We start from the raw sequence: 20,719 nt of genomic DNA, 5'->3' as shown, positions 1-20,719 counted from the left end.
GTTTGTGCAAAAGCCGTGCATTTTTACTCCATCATGGTTCTATTGCTAAATGTGGCAAAATCGTAACGGTTGGGGTGAAACTAAAAGGCGTTACCGACATTGCAAAGTTTGATAATTCGAAATTATGATTGCAAAATCCTTGACAGTTAGAGAGAGGGTGAAGAAGCTTCCCATAATTCTATTATGATCAACAATATGCCCCATCTAATGCAACGCCAATTCAAAACAAAACTAGAAATTAAAAGGTTAGAGCCTTTACCTTGATTTTTGGCTAGCTTGCTTGGTGCTATAACGTTTCTGGAGGGTGCTGGCTGTGAAGGCGTTGGTTTAAGGAAGGGAGCTGTGTGTAAAGAAAACAGAGAAGACAAAATGTGGGTGTTTGCCTTATTGAGTATAAAAATATATAGAGAATGAAACAAAATGTGGGCTTCGGTTTACCAAAAAGAAATGGAAGAGTCATGGCCGGGGAAATAAAAAGGTTGCAGGGTCAAGTGAGGTGGGGGTGTTATGCCACGTGGGTTTTTCTTTGTTGTCTTTTGAGGTTTACTCTTTTGTAATATGTAGAGACAGACGATGTACTGTATTTTCTGTTAAAGAAGATTGATACCTTTGAGAGAGTCGTCTTTGTTCCTACTTCATCAACTCTCATTTGTGTCCGTGTCATGAACCATCCCTTACTCTATACTGTCGTCCAAGATCACAACCTTTGCCCCTTACTTCAGCGACCCTCGTTTATACTCATACTTTGAGCAATTGTTCCTACTTCATAAACACTTGTACAAGCCCCCTATGTCATGAACCTTTGCCTCTCACTCCAATAACTCCAAAGACTTTTTGTCCGTGCTTGCGCCGCTCCACCATCATCAGCTCTGATATCACTTGTTAAAGAGATTGATACCTTGGAGAGTTTTTGTTTTAGTGAGCTCATAATATAGCATGTTAAGGCACCAATTAACCCAAAAGCTTAAGCATATAAATTTGAACTCAACTATGCTATATTAATCACTCAAAAACTTGTTACACTTTTTCAATATAGGACTCGATCTTTTTACGCTTACACATGTATACTCAACATTTTAATTTATCAAGCTTCTATCATGTCAAAGCTCGGCTGATTTTTACTACACATCATCTAGTTGTATAATAATTGTACATGAGTCTACTAGACACAAATTAGAATCAGGGTCTCAAAGAAACCAATAATAACGCTCACGCTCACGAAATAAGCGAGAAATAAAAATGTCTTGTAACCGTCATAGCTGGAGGAGTAAGGTGGTAGAGTAGCACTTAAAATGTGCTCCAATGGCAGGTACAGAGGAATGCAAGTTTTCCGTTATCTTCCATGTTAACAGTTAAAAAGAGTTACAGGTGGACTAGCTTTACCTGCCTTAACAGAAACCAGAAAAAATGACCGTTACATGTTCACTTTTCTTTCTAATGCATAAATAAAGAAAATCCCTTCATATTTTATCTTTCAACGCGTTAACCCAAAAATAGGACGTCTAGAAAAAAGTCTGAAACAGCTTTTTGGAGTTCAGATTTCACTTCAAACTGGTCCAGCTTCATCATATCAGCAAGCAAGAAAAGCTAAAGCTTCAATTTGCCCAGAAAGTTTCTGTGACTCCATCTCTCATTTCTTTTCCATTTTGAAAAGATTACCCTTCTCTCGTGATTATCTTCTTGAACTGCCGTATATTCATCAAGGAGCGTCTCTAATCACATTTCAGGGATAAACATGAGACTGAAGGATCTTCATCTCAAGCTCAAGGTAAGCCTGCCGGTTATTTTCCAGTTTTTTTTTTTTTTTTCCTCTCTTATTTTAAGAACGAATAGCCTTTTATCTTGGAGTTCTTGGTCAATCGGATAATTTAAGCTCATGGGTTTTGAAGTTCTGGTTGATTCTTCTTTATGTTAGTTAGAAACATTCACATGCCAAATGAAAGAAATATGGAGAAGGAAAATGTTAACATCAGAACATGCAATGGATATACATACGAGCAACAAAGACTGATTTTTCTTGATGTTTTTGATTCAAGAATGTTTAAAGTTCAAAAGATTTTCTTTTCTGGGTTGGTCTTTACATGTAACTCATTTACTGGGTTGTATAGGGAATCAGGCTAAACCGCTTTCCGATAGGAGATGGAGGGAGCAAGAAAAGATGGCAGAAGATTCCAATGCCTCCATGGCTTGCATTATTACATGGGTATCATGTCTTGGAGGATCAACCATTTGTAAGAGGTTCAGCTGAACCTGAGCCTGACTCAGTTGTGGTACACACACAGAAAATTGAAGAGCTTCAGTTGTGGTACACACACAGAAAATTGAAGAGCTTCAGTTGTGGTTTTTCGGTGTTTCCGAGGGTCAAGTTGGAGATGAAGTTACCAAGTACGTGCGATCCCATTTACTTGACAGGAACCCCAAAGAGGTAACATTTTATATATTGCTATCCTTTTAAGCTTACTATCATGAAAAAGAAATGGCAACCATTATCAATACAAATTCAAAATGTGGTTTGATTCGCGAGTGGCTAGAATATTTATTTCCCCTCTTTAGCTTTAGAATGTTATATTTGTGATTTGCAGTCACAGATAAGGAGAAAGAGCAAAGAGGCAATGAGAAAGGCATACCATGGTGCAAGAGCAAAGATCAGAGACGCACAGAAAGCAGATGAGCCATGGCGAGCGGGTTCAGTATCTGTGTTGGTCATCAACACGGGAGATCTTGTGATGGCTTCCATGGGAAACTATAGAGCTGTTGTCTGCAGAGCTGCTATGGCTCATGAGATAGGCAGCAGGGGCCAAAAATCAGCCAAAAGATATTGGTCTCGCAGACTCGTTTCAGGTATGGAAGAACACTTTCATACTCTAAATTAATTTACTGGGATAAAAGAGTATTTGAAGCGAAAACAGAATATCTGATAATTGTTTCTGTTTCTGTGCATCAAAGTACGCAAATATTTGGGCAAAATAGCATGCAATAAGCAGTCCAAAGGCCTGGAGATTCTTGTTGGTGCTGAAATAATTGATTCGCCTACTGAATTTGTCATCTTAGCTAGCACTGGCATATGGGAGGTAAAGATGCGTTTATTATACATTTCTTTACACTTCGTCCTCCTCCTGCCATATTTCCCACGTATTTTTGTCTTGTTTATGCAGGTTATGAATGACCAAGAGGCTGTTCTTCTCATCCGAGACATAGATGATCCTCGAATAGCGGCTGAGTATTTGGCAAACGAGGCTTTGAATAGGAGGAGCAAAAGCAGAATTTCTTGCTTAATCATTCGCTTTAACTAACACCTTTTCATATTTATAAATTGCAACAGAATTTTTTTTTTTTTTCCTTTTTTTTACACTCAATAGTTTTACTGCATATTGCTTGATGACAGACTAGGCCAATATGTAGTGGCAGTGAAAAGACTAGGAAGAAATCATTATGTACATGTTGTGGTGCCAACTGCTGCACAGTCCACATACCAGATTCAGAGATGGTGCTGTCCATCCATGTGATACATATAGACTAAGCATTAATCAAACAAAATTGTACCAAGTTAATAGCTAATGTTTGATTTAGTCGGTTCACGCAGGGAGCTACTGAATAATTCACCATTCAAACATTGAAATATGAATATGATGTACAAGGGCCAGTTTGACAGCAAGGTGACTAATAATTATGCCTTTTCACATTAAAACAATGATATCTATAAAAATTCACAACCAAAATAGTGCAAAAGACACAAGCTGCATTCTCACCTTCATATATATCATCCACAATGTCACGATGTCAGTTTCTTTTCACTAGTCTTGCTACGGAAGGGTGATAACAAGGAGAAAGACCGAGAACCTGTAAGCAGACATAAAATTCTTAATCTCAAACCCAGACAGCAGGAAAAAAGATAGATAGAAAGAAAGAATGAATGAGGTTTGGTAAGTTGCATGCATATTGAGCACTTACTCTTTTGCGAAGTAGTGCCAGCAGTGGGAGTTTCGTCTTGAGAGATCAAATTCTTCAATGTGTTAACTGATGATGACAATGGAAAAATGACGGTTAGCAGTCAAAAATGACAGTCAGCTTGGGCAGTAAAACACAGCTAATTAGTGTGAAACAGAGATTAGGGTTTAACGAGAAACCTTGACTAATTATGAAATAATTTGCAGATTGGAATCAAACGTTGCGAGGAAAAGTTAACATGGGAATTCAGCAAAACAGAATAAGTAAACACACTTCAAAAGGTTAAAATGCTATTTTTTTTTTACTGGAACGTGATTGGTTTCTAAGATCGCTTTTATGTATGTAAGATGTGATATTATGATTTATGCAAAGAAATGTTACTTTATGAGTTATTCGTTGAAGGGTTATTTTTATCGGCATGATAGTTATGTATTCTAGCAAAGTGAGATGAGCCCAAAAGTTATGAAATTGGTTTTTATGGCAGGTTTTACCCACAGCTAATTTGTCATGATTTTGAGAAAGAGAAAAAGAAGAGTACATGAAATTTGTTTTAGTACAAAGAAAAAGATAGGCACATACTATATATAGTATGAAGGTTTATTGAAAAGAAATAGTAAGAGTTTAACCACACTGAAGAACAGAGACACGAACGTGTGGGTCGCAGAGAGTTTATAGCAACGGTACTGTGTGATAGTAAAGAGAAAAGACTAAAGGATATCATGACGCAACCACACTGAAAGACGGATACACAAAAGTGTGGGCTATCGCATAGTTTTCTTTCTTGAGTGAGCTACCCATGGCAAAGAAGGGATATGAAAAGTCATGATCAAGCAAGAAAGTATTCCCGACACAGTGCACACATCCTGAGGCCTTAGGGAGTTATGATAGAGGTCCTAAGGGACGCGTCAACACTACATCATATGGGGGTAACAGTACGAACAAAGGCCAAGGGGGATAGTTATAGTGTTTTACAGAGTGTATTTTATGCATCACATAGTACAAAGTTACAAAATTTTACAGAGAAAGTATTTTATGCATAGAACAGTACATAGTTACTGCGTTTCAAAGAGAAAGTAGTTATTTATTCATAGCATATTAAAGAATTTCAAAGAGAGAGAGTTTGATTCATGCCTAGTATAGTAAAGAGTTTCAAAGAGAAAGTATCTATTTTGCTCATAGTATGTTAAAGAATTTAAAAGAGATGTAGTTTGTTTGATACATAGCATTAGTATAGAGTTTTAAGAGTTTTAAGAAGTGTTGTTTTCCGTATAGCACGTTGAATTTTTATGCAAAGAGAAAGCATTGTTGTTTCAAGAACATTTTCATGTTTTAATGAGGGTTCACTTCAATTACTAATTTGGATAGTTCTTTACTTATTGATTGTGAACTCACCTTCCAACTATAAAATTATTGTTTTAGGACTAAGACAGGATGAGCAGCCAAAGTAGGCGATAGATATGATCTCCATAAGGCCTTTGATTGTATAGTTTTGATATAGCTTGATAGACATCATGCATTATATTATGACTAATGTATCAAATGATGCAATAATATGTAAGAAGTAATTATTGAACAGCTGATGTCTATAGTATGAATGAATGCAATGATGTTTATGCACAGAGTTCTGGTGATTATTTATGTTGGCATCATAGTTTCAAAAAAATTATAGCAATTTCCGCTACGTATTTAATATCCAGGTGTAGTAGTAGCACTCAGCAATGGCTTTTACTAGGTTATATTATAAGGGGCGTTACACATACATGGCCTCAATCATTCAAATGGCATGAGTAAAAGAAGTTGAGTTACCTAAAGGGGGAAAAAGGAAGAATAGACTGCCTTATAATCAAGTGAAAAAGATAAGCACAATCCCTTTCATACATGCGCACAAGGGAAGCAAAATTTTATCGAATCAACAGTCAGCATAGAAGAACGTTTTACACAAAACTGAATTTTTGTTGAAAAAATAAAAATAGGCAATCCTACATTGTGGTGCAGTGGAGCGAAGACTACAATTTAAAATTCATACAGAGCATCCAAGTAACATAATATTTATATTTGTCTAGACAAAAACCCTAAAGAAGACCATGCTCAAGAACCCATTTAGGACCAAATTACCAATACGGTCTGAGAATCACCAGTCAATTTGTGTAATCCTTTTCATAATAGAATCACTTGTTTTGGATTCTGAGAAAATTGTTCACTGTTTGAAAGTTAAGTGTTACTGTGATTTGTTAGCCATAGCCAGTAGAGTTCAAATGCATGTCAGTTGCACATTTTGAAATTGTTCATCAGAGTGCAGGGGAGGGAAGAGTACATGCATGTTACCTTCACTTGTAGAAACATGGTTTGCCCCAGAATCATCTGCCTCAGAACTATTGACGCTGGCATTATCTGATTCAATATTACGATCACCTGTAGCTGAGCTATGACTCTTTCTCCCAAACTTCAATAGCCGTCTAATCCCTTTTGAAGAGTCCTTTCCTTGATGCTTCTCCAGTGATTCTGGAATCTTTTCTAGAGTCAAGTTTCTAGAATCAGATACAAGTGCCTTAACAGTCTGTGTGCCTGTTGTCACAATCTCTGAGCTGCTTGGTGCTACTTTGCCATACTCTGAATTCCCAGTACATGGATCTTTCAAAGAAGAAACCCGAGCATAGGGGGCTTGATATGGTTTTTCAGCGATACCGATATTAGAAACCTTTGGAGGTTCTTTGTCCGCATTAACTGTTTTGACCTAACCTCAGAAGTTTTTAAATAAATGAAAGGAATTAAAAAGAAAATTCAGACTATCAAGAGAGATTCTCTTCTTTGCCAAAAGAATGATATAGCTAAAAATATGTTTTCCAATTCAAAGATATTTCTGAATTTTATTCTCTGGTTGAGGCAAAAGAAAGAGAGATAAAAATACAAATTCAAAAATATATCAAAGCAGCATTTTTTGGTGCCAAGGTTGCTATTATTACGACTAGAGAATATAATCAACTGTAAGACAATGTGCTTATTTGAGTTTAGCCATAGAACAAAAAGTTTCGCAGAGCTATGCTGGTACTAGTAATAATATATCCATTTGTCTTAATAATATACATGCATACATATTAAATCCATTTATCATCAGCAAATTGCAATTACTATGTTACGATATTACTTTGAATGTTTTTATTGACAGAAAGCATGGTAATAAGATCAAGATATGATGAACCAGAAGTAAGCTTGTGCATCTCACTCATTGTAGCACATTATTCTAGCAAGGATTGCAGCATTCAAGAGTACATAAATCAATCCTACTTGTTATAGAACGTTAGGTGTATGTTATATTCATCACAGTCCTAAAGAAAAGAAAAAAATAGTTAATCAAAGATCAATGCCCCTTCAGTTCTGACCAACCATACCTGCTCATATGAGGCGGGTCGCTCTTGTGATTGGTGTTCAGAGGGTTCCCCATAATCATTTGTATCCATCTTAAGTGGTGAAACTGGGGCACGTATAGCAGCATAATCTGACACAATATCAACTTTCTTCCCTATCTCAATGTTACCATATTGTCCCTTTTGTGCATCCGCATTTTCTTCCAATGCATGTACAATGGGAATGGAGGGCTTCTCGCATTCTAGCATCAGAACAGTCTTTTCAATTACTGGGTTGTCATCCCCATCACTATGATGTGAAATATTTTCACCGTTCTTCAGTCCAGCACCTTGAAGAGTTGTAGAAGACTTATTTTTATTAACCTTTTGTGTCACCTCTTTAGCTGCTGATTTGCTACGGGCACCATCAGGTCCTTTGGATGTCTTAATCTTCAGTTCTGGAAGGGTTGCAGCCTTGCTTCTATCATGGTTCATAATAGCCGATATTTTCTTGGTCTCAGGTCCACCAGATATCTTTGTCTTTGATACTGGTTCAGCACTTCGTGACTTCATTGAAGAGACGTGATGGCTGCTACTCATTTTAGGCTCTGATAATCTTCTAATCCGAGCCATTGATGCCTTAGTATCAGCTGTAACACCACTGTTCTCTTTCTTTGGTTCAGGCAATGATGGCACTGAGCGGCTTAACCTATTTCCAGCAGAGTGACTACCAGTACTCAATCTGCTGGGTTTAGAGGCTGCTTCAGAATCACTTAATCCAACAGGAGTTCTGATGGAGAACCTTTTCAGCGGTGAAGATGATCCTGGCTCCAAATCACTAAACTTTGATCCTTTGTGAGTGCTTGGGGAAAGTTTTGCTGGCAATTGTTTCTTGGTTTGATGTGACGGAAATGGTGACTTAGCTGGAACTGAACTCCCTCTAGCAGCAATTCTCTTTTGCCTCTCTATCTTTAAAGCTTCCAGTCGTTTTACTTGTTCATCTTCCTGAAAATGAAAAAAGTTGAAAATATAACTATCTGTTCAACAACCCAAATGAGCAAAGCCGGAAAAAGAAAGGAATAGACACGTCCCAATAGAAAATATAACTTATGTGATGTAAAAGGTGTAAGAAAAAATGAATGGATGTGTTGTAGCCTAGATCAGTGGCCACTAAGTGTTTTACTTTTTGATGCCCCCCGGCAACCTTTTTTCCCCCAACAATCCCCAAAAGTAAATGGTAACCAAAATACCTTCTCTTTCTTAATTTTCTGAAGATCAGCTTTAAAGGTTCTTAGCCTCTCAGCGCGTGCTCGTGCTTCGTCCAAAGGACTCAACTTCGAAGGCTTCCCTTTCCTTATTGGCCCCCCAGTCTTCTTATCTGAATTATCTGGTGTAAGTCTCGATTTCCGGTCCTTGTCTGACTTTTTTGAACCTTGCTTGATCTCTACCTCCATATTTTTCTTATCGAGTGAAGCACCATCTCCAGCATGAATTTGCATTTCATAATCTAAAGCAGGGTCATAACCATTTGACTCCTTTTCTGTTCCACGACTGGGCATCAAACTCAATTCATCTAGCTCATAATTGAATTGGCTCCCAACTTTATTAGACGAGTTCTCTGCCATCTGAGATGCAGATGGGAATTCAGAATCCATGTCAATAGCATTTCTGTCATTGTTCCCAACTTCGTCCAGTGAATTTGCCCTTAATGCAACGATGTATGAGTCATCATCCATATCATGTGATGGTCTCTTATCCTTGTTATTGGTTACGCGATCAAATCCATTTACAAGTGGATCTAAGGAAGAATTTGTATAACCTGACTGGCTTTCTTGCCTATGTGTCATAAAATCATCATTTCCAGTTCTCCTATAGCCACCTCGTCTTCCATCTATTTCTGTAGGCAGTATGTCCTTAGAGCTTCTACCATCACCAGATTGACCATCTCTTCTAGAAATCAACAATTCATCATTTGATGCCTTGCGCATATAGGTCACGTTTCCACTAATTGTATGCATATCATCCATAGCAACTTCTTGCATTTCACCCTTACCTGGCCCACTAAAAACCAAAGGATCATCACCTACAGGTTTTTGCCGCCTTTTCAGTTGAACCTCCTTTTCCATCGCAAACATGCCATGGTCAACTCCACGTTTGTCCTCATCAGCATCTCTCAGTAAAAAGTTTTGGAATGCCTGCCAGTGTCCACCATCTGCGTCCTTCCCATGTGCCATTTCTTCCTTGTCGTTTGAATTCAATTTATCCATGGATTTTGTACGACTCCCTTTTCTCTTGAAAGATCTCTGAGAGTCCATATGTAAATCTCCACCTTCCTCATCAGTTTCAGAATCGGAAGCTGATTGTGATTCACTACCAGAAGAGTTCTGCCTCTTTGATGTTATGTAATTAATGTTCCGAATGACAACCATCCCTGATTGCTTTTTACCTGATCGGCTAGCCTTCTTCCATGATTCTCGATTTTGTGAAGCTTCTTTCTCCAACTCCAGTTCATCTTGCGATCTTGTTTTTGAAGCATCCATCTCCCAATTTTCCAATTCAGTAGTGCTCTCCCGACTATCCATAGAATGCCTTCTCCCCATTCTTGGATCAGCACTAAGTCTAGGGTCCAACACTGATGGATATGGTGGCTGAAAAAATTGGCCGTTTCCGGGATAGTTCTGATAGTAAGGCATGCCTTGCATGGGATATGCTTGATAGACTGGAGGTGCACCTGGAGGAGAATGAACAGGCCAGGGAGGGAACATATGATGTGGAAATTGTCCTTGAAAATATTCTTGATTGCCTAATGGTGCTTTGTGATCTGTGGGAGGCTTGTCATCTGGGCAAATGAATACAAAATTTCTCAAATAAAAAAAGGCAATACAGACAATACACATGGGATATAATAGAGGAATAACACTGAATGAAAGCCATGAAATCACTCGGTCACATTTCAGGCACTAACTTTTGTAGCATAGTTCATTTGTCTTGAAGTACTATGTCAACACCTCATATTGATTTTGACGCCAATACCAGTGTCAGTCTTGGTTCTTTTCTTCTTTCTTTCTTTTTTTTCTTATTTTCCGTTTTTTTTTTTTTTAAGTTTTTTGAAATTTTTTGAAGCTGCTAGAGAATATATATTTTTCCCATGAACCTTTTATAGCACTCTCAACAGTTTCCCTAAATATAGGAAAATTTCTCAAAATTTTCCAAAAAACCACATGCGGCAAATACCCTATAGCTTCCCTATCCATTATTTTAACACAAAATATTTATCTCTTCTCTCTCCTCTTTACCTTTCATTGGGGACAGTTGAGATTTTGTAAAAAATGTGAGGGTACGTAGGAAAATTACATTTTGTAAAGAAATAATATTCCAATGGTATTGGAAAAGATAAAATAAGATATTGCTGAGAGTGCTCTTAGAAACATGCAGAGCTATAAGCCCCATAAGTTAGCCAACTTTATGGTTCACTGTTTAATTTAATAAGTGATACGAAGGACAAAGTTTTAGTTCCATTCTTCTACTCTTTACATGTCGCATTAAGTATTATTCTCGCTCTCTTCTTTCTTCCAAACAATGAAGTATCATTACACCTTTAAGTCATTGTCTATGGAAACAAATACCGAATGAACCCTTTAGTTGGTGCAATCTGAACGTCATCATGTCAGTACATACATCCATATGATAACATACCACCGAAACATCTCTATTTCCAGAAATGAAAGTTAGTGCTTTAGTCAAACAGTTCAGAAAACAAAAGAACAAGGCGCTCCATCATAATACTAAAGATAATAAGGTGGTTACGTATATGCAGGACACCTCTAATGCTAAGAGCCCGTACCTGCACTTGCGCCACTACTTGTGTTCGCACTATTTTCTAAGGCCACCTCATGTTCTTTCTGCTTGTTGGCCACATTTGCAAGCATAATGCCTGATGCATTCATGGCAGAGAAGTCCGATCTGCTAGACATTGCTTCAGCTGCTTCAATTTCAAGCCACTGCCCAGTTTCATGCTTTCTTTTCCATAACTCCATAAATTTTTTACATGCATCCCTGTTATGTTGAAAATTTTAACATCATCAGGGAAAAAGAGCCCAATATATGAATATTTTGGCGAATTACAAGCAAGATGCTTACATTAAACGCGAGGCTCCAAAGCATTCGGCAAATAACATCAATGGTGACATGTGATCAACGTCAAAGCCAGCAGCTACAGCACGTGCAAAGGCCATGCCTTGTTCTTTCTGCAGCACAGTTTTGCGTGTCTCCAGGACTTTCAAAAGTTGAACTCTAGTACAAACCAAAATACATGAAATTAATGCTCGTGAAAATGTTATCAGGAGGACAAACAAAACATATATTAAGATGATTGCAATTGATAGTTAGACAAGACATGAAAAGTTGCCACCCATAACTTCTTCTTTTTCTTCTTCTTCTTTTTTTTTTTTTTAAGTCATTCAACATTATTCCTGACTAAAAGAGGTTCCTCTCGAAAAACAAACATTTTACCAATATTGAATTGATATGGGAATGGAATAGATAGAATTCCATGCACACTAATGCAGATTTTTCAAAAAATCTTACTTAGGAGAAGGTACTGAAAACAAATTATATAAATTCAAAGAAATGGAGTATCAATGTTACAGAAGAAGAAAAAGTAAATGACGTAATTTGACTTTTTGTTCAGCTTCTAATAGTACGCATTATTGCACTTAGACATGTTTATGACATTCCTGATTCACTTTCCACATGCAGAGACTTGCAAGAAACTAAAGGATGTAAAATCTCACGAAAGAATGTTGAAGTTCAAAGTGATCTATGGATATCATATATGATCGTTCATACAAAAGCCTAAAATAGCAGTTTAGTTTCTATAATAGTTTTATTTATCATAGCAAGATTGATAAGTAGGGTCTAAGAGGTCATAGGAAAAATATGCAAGAATTAGATTATACTTTGAATTTCCCTCCTGAGTGGTGGATCCATTTGCTTCAGGTGGATTTGCTCCAGGCTGCCAGATACCAAAAGAAACAAAATTAAGAAATTGGCCTAATGTTAATTATAAGTCAGGGGTGCTTAGTGCAGGCTCACTTTGTAAAGGACAATTGCTGTCTCCTCATTAGTATCAAGCACCAGCCTGCTGCCTGTCCAAACCGCAGGATGTTAAAAACCAATACAGAAGTTGTTAAAGATTGCAAATGATGTAGAATTTATTACTAGAATACTAAATAAAAAAAATGAATAAACCCACAGAGACAAATCCTCAATGACACTTCACAAAACAAAACCTTGAAATATGACAATAGTACAAATGGAGAGAGAGAGAGAGAGAGGAGTAGACTGGAAAAGAAAAAGCAGCCTCCCCCTATCCCCCACTAATTCCCCAGCATCCCCCTCCACAACCCCCCACCCCCCACCCAAAAAAAAAAAAGCCAACGAGAAGAAAGAAAGCATATCATGAAGCCAAAAAAAAAAAAAAAAAAGATTAAAACATCTCACAACACAAACATTTGTGCAACATACACCCATTTCCCCTTTGCCACAGTACCTTCAGTGCTTTCTACAGGTTTAGCTTGATAATCTTCTACCTGCCACACAGAAAGAAAACAACTGACATTGACCTTTCTTTGACAATATGACACTAAAATAATAGAGAGCTGATAGAATTTACTTACGGTACTCAGCCCCATGTCATTGTTGCCTTGAATCGCAATTGCCTCCTCAATTTGTAAGATCTCTGATTCTGTAGTGTAGACCCTTTCCAAGACCTCTGGAGTGCTTACGAAACGAACAAACCTGTAGAAATCATAACATTTTACTCTAACATGCAATTTTATGGGGAAAAAATGTATTGAGCTAGCACCAATTGTTCTGTACAAGCTCTATGTGAATAGTAACCTCAACAGTCACAAGGCACAAAGCATTATGATTACATGTGTAACTAATGAGACATGGTTTGGATGGCTATATGGAACACCTCAAATTTTTTGCGAGAGAAAAGAAAAAAAATATATTTTTGCTTTTTAAAAACAATAAAGAATTTACTTCCAGAATGAAATTCAAATGCACATATTGTGCACCACTCGTGTTAGTTCTACCTATGAGTTCCAACTGCTGAACAGAGCACACTTGAGCAAAATTCAAATTACGCACAAACTTAACAGTACACACCTTTCTATTGTGTCCTTTGTGAACCATGTCGCATCACCGCCAGACTCCGGCTCTAGAACAATTGAATAACCCCCCTTGGCCATCTGCTCTTGTGCAGATTTCAGGTGGGCAAGAAATGGAGTCAGCAAACCCGAAGCTATTTTTTCTTCCTTCCCATTTGCAGATATAACCAATTCACACCTAACAAAAATCCAAAATTAGGTTCCTGCAGCAGAATTGCCAAAGTTTCCAAAGACACTTGCACATATATAGTTCCTCTACGGCTCTACCAAAATTACTAATCAGAGTCTCAGCGAAACTAATAACCAATTTATAAACAGTTGGAAGCTGTATACAATCCATAAAAAAAACTCAAAAACTAATTTATATATAAAACAAAATTGCAAAGCACAGAGAATTGCCATAAGATATGAACATCCAAATATGTTAAACACACAGATTCAGATCCAAATCTTGCTTCGAAACAAACCGAAGGGAACCCAGAAAAGCTGTATAAGTCATTGATTCAAAAAGATTACCTTGCTATTCATCAAAAACAACGAAAAAAGAAAAGCAGACCAAGCAAAAAGAAGATTACCTGGTTCGAGTGGGCGTGAGCTGAAACACAGCCGAGTCGAGCCGAGTAGAAGACTTCATTTCTGAGGGGACAAAAAGAGAAGCTGAAACTGTAGGCAGTTGCTGCTCTCGGAGAAAGATCAAATAGCTGAAAAAGTTGGATCAGAGTAGCAGAAAAAAAGAGAAGTGAAAAACGTGAAAAGCAGGTTGATGAATATAAGGTTTTTGCTTCGAAATAAGGTTGTTTTTTCCTCCTTTACAACTCAAAGAAAAAGTTTCAGACAACTCCAAACGAGGAAAACCATAGCTCCCAAAGATGAGCTTTCAATCATTCAATGGCCACCAAACACAGATTGGAAGAGACTCAGTCTGTGTTTCAGAGAGAGAGAGGGAGTGAGAAAAACATTTTCTTCAAAAAAAAATAAAAAATGAAAAGAGAATCTGTAAAGATTTTGTCATAGGATGCCAACCAGAGACACTGAACTTTTGCTCAATCAATTATAAATAAATAAATCAACAGAAATTTTATAAATACACTTAATTATATTTTGTATTAATAATTTATAAATAAATTCTGAACACCTGAAATTAGTCTTTATCTAAACCATTAGATTAATCCGGGATCTAGATAGATACAAATAGATTTACTTTTTTTTTTTTTTTTTTTTGCATGGAGTGAATATTAATATATTATTATTAATACGGGAAAAGATGAAGGGCAGTCTGGGAAATCGAAAGTGAAGGTGACAAACAGCATGGGCAATGCTGTTGCCCAACGGTCAAAAATATCAACACTGTAGACTGTAGTGTCGGATAATGATGTGGGGAGTTTCTTATTGACTCCCTAGTAAAACAATGAAACTTGTTCAGAAATAAACTAATTAATTAATTAATTAAAGTAATGAAACTTCACCACGTAAAAGGATTAGAAACCTTTTAGAAAAAAGTTTCTTAACCTTTCTGAACACTTTTATCACACATTTATAATAATTATATTATTTTGAATTTTAAAAAATTTTACAATGTCATTGTTAATGTTTGAGGTTAAATTAGACAGTAAATACTAAATAGGTAAATTAATTCTCATGCTTATATAAAATTTAAAAAATTACAAAATTATCTTAATTAAAAAAAATTATGACCCACCCGGCCTAACGTGGGTTGTACAAATTATTTTAATATAAAAAATGTTAAATATTTTTTTAGTATTTTTTTAGTGTCTTTTTAATTGTGATGTGGCTTTTAAATTTACCGTTGAATTTGAAATTATTATTATTGACTTTTTAATCTATTAGTGATTTTAAAAATCACATCACAGTTTGATAGAACACCAAAAGAACACTTAGCATTTTACTTTTAATATATATGGGTATTTTAAAAATCGGTTAAGTTGTCTTTTTAATTGTATTGATTTCTGTCACGTACAGGATACTCTTTTCCCTTTGTTTGCAATAGATGAGTTTGTTGAGGTAGTGATAGGCTCACGGACAAAAATAAAAAGAAAACTAGAATATATGTCACATTATAAATTGGCTGTGTCTCTTGTTCTTTTCCTAACTTTCAAATGCTCTCTTTTTTATCCTCTTACGATAGTCCTTATTTCATAAAAAATAACAAAAATATATTTTTTTTAATAAAAAAAATTCTAAAGAACTAAAAAAAAAAAAAAAAAAAATATTGATTAACCTCCTCCCATAAAATTTCCTAGCTTCATTCCTTACAAGCGAGTCTATACAATATCAAGCACGAACAAATATCAGACAAGATGTCAAACTGGTTTATTTACGACACTATTTGCAATAAATAAATGCTCTCCGTCATTTCAAAAAATAAATAAATGCTCTCCGCTGAGATATAGACGATGGTCAAAGTAACGAAGATTTCTCGTCCTTCCCTCTTTGTCCTTAATTTATGTTATTATGCGTTTAGTGTACAACGGTACAATCAAAAATGACCGGCATGCCCTTGTAACGTCCCTTTCTGTGCTCCACTGGGACGTCTGGGATTCCCTTCGAGTAGACGTCAAGAGAATAGGTGGCCCGTGGTCCCCGTCAACGAATTTGCGCTTGCAAATTAGTCAAATAGCTTTTGCCTCGTTTCTTTTCCTTTCACAAACAAAATATAGACCGTTTTATCCAATACGGCAATACCAGCTCCAATTTTCAAATAATTATCAATTAGCTGAAAAAAAATGCACATTGAAAATATAAAAATGAAAAAAGAAATTAGTTTGTTTATATTTCTCAACAACCACAAGGCCAAGGGAACAGATAATAATCAAATAGAAATAATAATTGAAAAACTGGAGCTTGCTACCATTACAACCAAACTTCATATGGGCATCAATGTCTCTCTTCAAAGCCTTCAACAGTATAAAAGCTGGCACTATAATTATTGTTTATAATAATATGCACCATTGCCTATATATATATATATATATATATATATATATATAGCTTGGAATGAATATAAATAATTACAATAAGACACATTCACGCAACCTTTATATGAAAAATAACCAAGTAATCAACAAGAAAAAACCAGATCCAATAAAAAAAATAACACCATTTTATTTTTCCAATCAAATGGAAAAGGGTTATAATGGGAATATTTTTTATTATTGATCCGAATGGAAGAAAGAATGAGAAACCAATTAAAAATGTTTTCGAATACTAAGTTGGAAGCGGCTCATCTAATTAACAAATGTGATGAGCAAAGAGTCTTTCATATTAAGAGGGGCACACATGCCCATTTACACATATTCTATCTTCTCTATTCTCTTTATTTGGGTGTTTTTTTTTTAAAGTAAAATACTGACTTAATCATTGAAAGCTCTCCGACGGGCCTCTTTCCGGGGATAATTTTTTTATTTTTTATTTTTTTTCTTTCTATTTTGCAGATGATCTTTTGCCTTGTTTTAAATTTACATCTTCTTATCAGCTTAAACTTTTGGGATAACTAGTAATTTAACATGCTATCAGAGCCAAAGGTCTTGAGATCGAACATTGACTTCGTCAATTCTCCCTTTATTTAAATTAAATATTTTACGTGTTGAGCCTCATCTATTAAAAATGAGTTTGAGCTCACACATGAGGGGAGTGTTAAAGTAATAATTAAGTAATTAAATTTACCTTTTCCTATCAGCTTATTAAGCTTTTGAGATAACTGATAATTTTTTTTTTGGATAACTGATAATTTAACACTATGAACTTGTTCTTTTTATCCGCATATAATAGCTTTCACTCTTCTGCCTTCAATTTTGTGTATTTGATGGAATGAAGTTACTCCACCTCTTATTATCTTGTATCTTTCAAAGAAATTGAACATACCCATCGATCGGACCATTTTCTTCCACAATATAATAATTTACAATTTATTAAACATATTTTATGTATAATAGCAAATAGTGATTCTTACTTATAACATGCATTTTTTAGTTAACAAAAATATTATTTCAACATTCATAAGGAATGTCATCTTGAACCTAAGCTGCTTGCTTGAAAGAAAAAAAAAAATGTTGGATGCACACTTTAAAGTAAAATATCAAGATAGTGTACCCTACGATGGCAATCGTCACCCAATGAGAATAGTTTCAACAATAAAACAAGGATGAATTTCTTGACTTTTACCCACTCGATCAGAAGAGAAGAAATATTTTGCCACCCAAGACCCACTAATGGATGGAGACTAATTAATTAGTGGACCTCATATATTTTAAAAATCTCGACGAGCATCATTAGCAGTGGCCTAGCCTCCAAAAGTATCATATATGTATATATATATATATATATATATATATATATTGATTCCTCTCCTCTTTGTAACGTCTTTGAATGGAACCCACCATATGCTAATCTAATCAATTACACAGTATTATCAGCAGAGAGAGAGGTTTACAATTTTATGTATTTATATAATAAGATGCAACAGGTCGACTGTGTTCTCCAACCTCAAGACATGGGCCAGTTTCTATTCCCTACACCAATATTAAGCCACGTACACCTCCATTTTTGTCATTTCCTTCATATTCTTTTTGTGGTTAAAAGTAAAAATAAATAAATAAATAACACACCTTTTTCTTTTTCTTTTTCTTTTTCTTTTTCTTTTCTTTTTTTTTTTTTTTTTTTTTTTGGACTTTTGTTATCGTTATTCGTTACGTGTCTTGTGAATGAGGATATAGGTTCGTGATGTTACAGTACTTGTCACGTGCCATGCAAACACCGTGAATATTTATTTTTCTTGTAGTTAATTACGTACGCTAATTATATATATACTATATCTCTTTCATTTTTTACTTTTTTAAACAAAATCTGAACGTTAACTATTTGTGACCATTGGATCAAATGAATTTGGATCGTTAAACGTGTCCAAAATCGATAAAAATATGATCATTTAGTCTATGCAAAGACACATAATCTCATAGCTTTTTTCTATTCTTCGACATATATATTTTTTTGTATTCTTTTCTTCATAAGATTGTTTTCTTATTACTCTATAAAGTATTCTCGTATAATAACATTTGAGCTTCATTGTATCTTAATAACGTCTAATTTGTCAAATTCCTTAGCACTTAGAAAGTAGACAAAATACACTAGTGTAAAGATATATATCATCGTTGCAATAGAGCATTGAAATCCAAATTCTATTTTGCCTACATATTATTACCTCTTTTATCCCATAATTTTTCTAACACACACTTGAGAGATGCATGCAGCATGCTACAAATATTTTATATAATAATCATACCATTTAATGTATATGAGTCAGTTGAATTAGAAAAGAAAACTAACGAATTGTGAAGAAAAAAGAAAGCAAGTGGGCCTGCTGTGAAGAGAATTAATGCTTTCTTCAAGTCGTTCTTCACACTAGAATTGAGTGAAGCATGAGTTCGATCAGTAAATGGTAACTCATGGTGGTCAAAGCAAAAACAAATTGTTTTTCGTTTTTAATTCTTAAAGCTTTGGGCCAAAAAGCACACTCCAATAGCAACACATGCATGGCACTAATCACCCATAAACTTATTTTTTATAGCATGCTACAATTCCTAAACTTAAAAAGCATAATCAGCTTTCATCAAATGTCAATAATGTGGCTCGCTAATCTATGAAAACAGAACTTAAGAAGGTAAATAGTCATCTGGTGAGCATGCCGGAGTGGTTATCGGGCATGACTAGAAATCATGTGGGCTCTGCCCGCGCAGGTTCGAATCCTGCTGCTCACGTTTGTTTACCTTTTCTTTCTTTTTTTTCCTTTCTAAACTTCTGGTCCTTAATAAGAAAATTCCTATAATTTATTTTTATAACTAATGGTATCCATAAAGTTCCAAAGCAATTCTATCAAAGTTGTCCTACAATTACCTCGAAAAAATTGTCCTACAACATTGTTGTCCGGCTCAAAGCATGATTAGGTAAACCTTGAGCATCCAAAGATGATCAAATAATTAATGTTATTCATTGTAAATAAATAACCAAAAAAAAAAAAAAAAAACCCATTGTCATCACTCAAGCGAAAATGACAATGACGAAGAACCCACTTCTTCTCAAAGAGATGAATCTTGCATAGAGGACTAATGTTAAATATTACACGTTCTTCTTAATTTTATTTTATTGGACTGATGTTACAGTTCTTTTGTACATAATAATAGTTAATTTAATGGTTGATGGACACTGTGAGATGGAGTGTAATAGAGTATAGTATGTAGTATTTTTTTTTTTTTTCATAAAATAGCAAAATAAAGAAAGGGACAGAGAATGACAATATTTAATCAGGCAGTAGTTGGGTTGAGTTGGTACTTTTGGTAGAGGAGTAATTAATTTGGTCACCCATATACACTATCTTGACAGCTCAACTACAGAATTTTTTTTTTTTTTTTGAAGGAGCTCAACTACAGAATTAGGGTGTATGCATGAGCAACCTTGCTTTTAATTACCCTTCATATATAATTTCATGTTTAAGACATTGACTTACATTTATTTTTGTTTTTGCCCAAACAAGCTTAATGACAGCTTGATATAAATGATCTCTTTTGGTGACTTTTCATGCTTTTGATGCGGGTGGCTTTGTTTGAACATTTTGAGAAATGTTATCCTTCTATCCATCTCTATTTGGATCCTTTCCAGTTTCCCGTTCATGTAAAAGGAAGGGTAGAATTGTCCAAAAATATATAAAATTACAATTATACCCCCTTATTTACATGGCTTGGTTCATCAACAATTCATTTGAACAGGAGAAGATCTGTTTCCTCTCTTAGTATTCTTCTATCTATTTTCACCCATATTTTTTTTAAAAAAATTTATCATTCGATACGTAGAACCCACATGAGTCAATTTTAAATAGAGATGAATGGAAAAATGTTAGGAGATGGGGGAAGATCATTTCTCTTCAAGTTTATATACACACGCATCAAATTAAGCATGCATAATGACACGTGCGGTGAAAGAAGGGCATACTCCTGAGTTGATCCTATAGCATGCGTACTAGCCCCCATGAATTACCAATTGAAATAAGATTCTCTACATTTTAAAGTCAGAATTTAAAATTGGTGTATCTGAAGTTAATGTTTACATGTCTTTTAAAAAATTTAAATAATGTGAAATCATGTATACCGTTAAAAGCATTAACTTTAAATCCTAACCATGAAATATATATTATCTATTTTATTTGAAATGAAGAATTTTCTTGGCAGTTGTGAGCTAAAG

General features: G+C 35.2%; 2 protein-coding genes and 1 non-coding gene across 6 annotated transcripts; 2 read left to right on the top strand and 1 right to left on the bottom strand.

The window, feature by feature from the left end:
• Window positions 1–1,694: 1,694 nt before the first annotated feature.
• On the top strand, window positions 1,695–3,305 carry LOC132179920 (putative protein phosphatase 2C-like protein 44). Of its 3 annotated transcripts, none has more exons than XM_088516048.1 (6): window positions 1,695–1,768; window positions 2,109–2,254; window positions 2,293–2,425; window positions 2,583–2,841; window positions 2,947–3,071; window positions 3,156–3,305. In XM_088516048.1, exons 1-6 carry the CDS (start codon window positions 1,736–1,738, stop codon window positions 3,291–3,293), a joined length of 834 nt encoding a protein of 277 aa, XP_088372174.1. In that variant the 5' UTR covers window positions 1,695–1,735; the 3' UTR covers window positions 3,294–3,305. The 3 variants fall into 3 exon arrangements, with proteins under 3 accessions (XP_088372174.1, XP_088372175.1, XP_088372173.1); XM_088516049.1 differs by having other exon boundaries at window positions 2,109–2,260; window positions 2,296–2,425; window positions 2,589–2,841; XM_088516047.1 differs by having other exon boundaries at window positions 2,109–2,260; window positions 2,296–2,425.
• A 283-nt stretch (window positions 3,306–3,588) lies between these two features.
• On the bottom strand, window positions 3,589–14,508 carry LOC132177031 (COP1-interacting protein-like protein). Of its 2 annotated transcripts, XM_059589234.2 has the most exons (13): window positions 14,044–14,499; window positions 13,467–13,646; window positions 12,971–13,091; window positions 12,844–12,883; window positions 12,387–12,439; window positions 12,251–12,306; window positions 11,433–11,585; window positions 11,137–11,348; window positions 8,543–10,131; window positions 7,338–8,297; window positions 6,274–6,682; window positions 3,952–4,017; window positions 3,589–3,840 (listed from the first exon to the last, which is right to left on the bottom strand). In XM_059589234.2, exons 1-13 carry the CDS (start codon window positions 14,100–14,102, stop codon window positions 3,773–3,775), a joined length of 3,966 nt encoding a protein of 1,321 aa, XP_059445217.2. In that variant the 5' UTR covers window positions 14,103–14,499; the 3' UTR covers window positions 3,589–3,772. The 2 variants fall into 2 exon arrangements, with proteins under 2 accessions (XP_059445217.2, XP_059445218.2); XM_059589235.2 differs by lacking the exons at window positions 3,589–3,840; window positions 3,952–4,017 and having other exon boundaries at window positions 6,483–6,672; window positions 14,044–14,508.
• A 4,652-nt stretch (window positions 14,509–19,160) lies between these two features.
• On the top strand, window positions 19,161–19,242 carry TRNAS-AGA (transfer RNA serine (anticodon AGA)). Its single transcript has one exon. It is a non-coding gene; the product is annotated as a tRNA-Ser (tRNA).
• The last annotated feature ends 1,477 nt before the right edge of the window (window positions 19,243–20,719 follow it).

Source organism: Corylus avellana, chromosome 4 (assembly GCF_965113065.1).
Source record: "Corylus avellana chromosome 4, dhCorAvel1.hap1.2, whole genome shotgun sequence".
NCBI classification, from domain to species: Eukaryota; Viridiplantae; Streptophyta; class Magnoliopsida; order Fagales; family Betulaceae; genus Corylus; species Corylus avellana.
The sequence above is the reverse complement of the archived record's forward strand: the minus strand, read 5'-3'. Positions and strand labels throughout refer to the sequence as shown.

Bases quoted from the DNA above. Each gene is read 5' to 3' on its own strand.
- LOC132177031 (XM_059589234.2), bottom strand. From the start codon at position 14,102: ATGAAGTCTTCTACTCGGCTCGACTCGGCTGTGTTTCAGCTCACGCCC. The intron at 6,683-7,337 runs GTATGGTTGGTC...TTCTGAGGTTAG, and splicing joins GACCCGCCTCATATGAGCAG to GTCAAAACAGTTAATGCGGA. The intron at 4,018-6,273 runs GTAACATGCATG...TGTCATCATCAG, and splicing joins CCATGTTTCTACAAGTGAAG to TTAACACATTGAAGAATTTG.
- LOC132179920 (XM_088516047.1), top strand. From the start codon at position 1,736: ATGAGACTGAAGGATCTTCATCTCAAGCTCAAG. The intron at 2,426-2,582 runs GTAACATTTTAT...TGTGATTTGCAG, and splicing joins TTGACAGGAACCCCAAAGAG to TCACAGATAAGGAGAAAGAG. The intron at 2,842-2,946 runs GTATGGAAGAAC...TGTGCATCAAAG, and splicing joins GTCTCGCAGACTCGTTTCAG to TACGCAAATATTTGGGCAAA.